This window comes from Benincasa hispida, chromosome 7 (assembly GCF_009727055.1).
Source record: "Benincasa hispida cultivar B227 chromosome 7, ASM972705v1, whole genome shotgun sequence".
NCBI classification, from domain to species: domain Eukaryota; kingdom Viridiplantae; phylum Streptophyta; class Magnoliopsida; order Cucurbitales; family Cucurbitaceae; genus Benincasa; species Benincasa hispida.
In genome coordinates, this window is record NC_052355.1 from 17201813 (window position 1) to 17204104 (window position 2292).

Below are 2292 nucleotides of genomic sequence, written 5' to 3' on the forward strand. Positions count from 1 at the left end.
TTTACAAAGTGGGTTGTACTCGTAGTGTTATCAAGATGAGGTACCCAACCTTATTTGTATATTATAAACCTTTTAGGTTATTACTTGAACATGATTCACTTGTATGTCCATCGCATACTACTCAAGTTACATTAAGTAACCTTGGATCTTAGTTTATTTGATTGAGTTATGCAAGTCTAGATGTGAAATTAATATCACTTTGTTTACAAATTACAAACCACGAATTTAGGGCATTAACACCAACAGTATCTTCTTAGCTTATTATGACTGTTACATCATAAAATAGTTTTTTTTTAATCGGTTAAGTTTATTATTCCATTGTATGAGTCCTATCTACAACTTTATCTCTAATTGTTGTCTCCACTTAGTTAGGAGTAGGAGTAGTGATAATATTAAATATTTCATCATCAACAGCAATCTAATTAAAAAATGGATGGTATTCAATGGTTAAAAATTACGTGGAACTCACTAGCTTTATCATTACCATTATAGATATTGCTATTGTAACAATATGGAAATTATAAATCTACCACATTTATTGTTACCTTTACCTTTACTGCTATTGTTATCATTAGGGTCAAGTAGTAACGGTAACAATAAGAATATAATAGATTCATAATTTTATGTAAATGCAATCAAAAGCAATCAAATTATGTATGCGATTTAGACCTATTATGAATCATTTGTCAATGAAATCTCATTCTAATTACACTAATTTTCATTACAGTTTGGTAAACGTGGCCTAAATTTAATGAAACATTTAATTTTATAAAGCAATCTAGTCAATCCTCTAATGTTGTCATACAGATCTTACAACTTATTCGACATAACATCGATTTGACATAGAACATAAACGACCCAATACACATCACAACACATGAAACATGCACCATTCATCATCATCATGTCTTCATACATTCTCCCACAGTATATGGGGAAAAAATAAATAAATAAAAATAAATCTCAACCTCAATTAGTGCCATTTGTTAATCTCTCTCTCTTCCTTCCCTTTCTCTATATTTGGTAATCAACAAATTGAAACCAATCTGAAATCCCCATTTTTCCTTCACCGCTTCAATTTTCCCCCAATCCATAATGTTCCTTTTCTCCTTCCTGTTCATCCTCAATCCTCCGATTTTCAATTCCTTCTGATTTATCGGTTTTGGTGTTGCAATTAATCGATTGTTCTTCGCAGCAGAGAGAGAAATCCAACCATGGGATTCAGATCTCTGTTCCGTAAAAAGAAGCCGTTCTCCTCCGTCAATTCTCCTCTCGTTTCCTCATCCTCCACCCTCGGAACTCGATCCTCATCGGACGATTTACAAGCTCAGATCGCCGAACTCGAGGAAGTATTCAAGAAATTCGATGTGAACGGCGACGGAAAGATCTCCTCTGCCGAATTAGGCTCGATTATGGGAAGCCTAGGGCACAACGCTACGGAGGAAGAACTCGCGAAGATGATCGAGGAATTCGACGCTGATGGTGACGGATTCATTAATTTGCAGGAATTTGTGGAGTTAAATACTAAAGAAATCGATCCGGAGGAATTGTTGGAGAATCTGAGAGAGGCGTTTTCAGTGTATGATATCGATGGAAATGGATCGATCTCTGCCGAGGAATTGCATAAGGTTCTGAGGAGTTTGGGGGATGATTGCTCGGTAGCGGATTGCCGGCAGATGATCAGTGGCGTCGATAGCAACGGCGACGGAATGATTAGCTTTGAGGAGTTCAAGGTGATGATGTCGACGGGACTCTCCGTCGCTGGCGCCTGAGATTTATCGTCCGGCGGCGGATTTCAAGAGGAATGTGCATATAATTTGCCAGAATTTGGATCCTTTTTTTTCCGTTCTGTTCTCTGACAAAATGTATTGCAAGTTCTTCCACTATCTTTTTTTTCTCTTTCGGGATTTTATCATCATTTTTTTCATTTTTTTAAAATAAAGTCCCTATTTTGTTTTTCTTTTATTAAAATGAGATGTTGTTCATTGTTGCATTGATTTATTAGCCACATGTAATGTTTTATATTATTTTTCTATGTAAAACTTTTACCTACAATTTCATGTTTAGTAAAAATTTTACATTTGATTTACTAGTGCCAAGCAATAATAAATATTTAGAATATATTTATTTGGTTAATTTATCTTTTTATTTTTTAGAAACAAGTTAAATTATCGTTTTAATCTCTAGAATAGTCTTTTGTTTCAATTTAATTATTTTAATTCTATTCTTATGGCTTGGTAAAAATAAAAAGATTTTTATTATTTACCTAATTAATATCGGATGTTTTCACAC

At 33.9% G+C, this 2292-nt stretch overlaps 1 protein-coding gene across 1 annotated transcript; it reads left to right on the forward strand.

Annotated features, from left to right (window-relative positions):
* Positions 1 to 856: 856 nt before the first annotated feature.
* Positions 857 to 2089, forward strand: LOC120082248 (probable calcium-binding protein CML25). The gene has a single exon (XM_039037529.1). It carries the CDS (start codon positions 1215 to 1217, stop codon positions 1770 to 1772), a length of 558 nt encoding a protein of 185 aa, XP_038893457.1. The 5' UTR covers positions 857 to 1214; the 3' UTR covers positions 1773 to 2089.
* Positions 2090 to 2292: the final 203 nt, after the last annotated feature.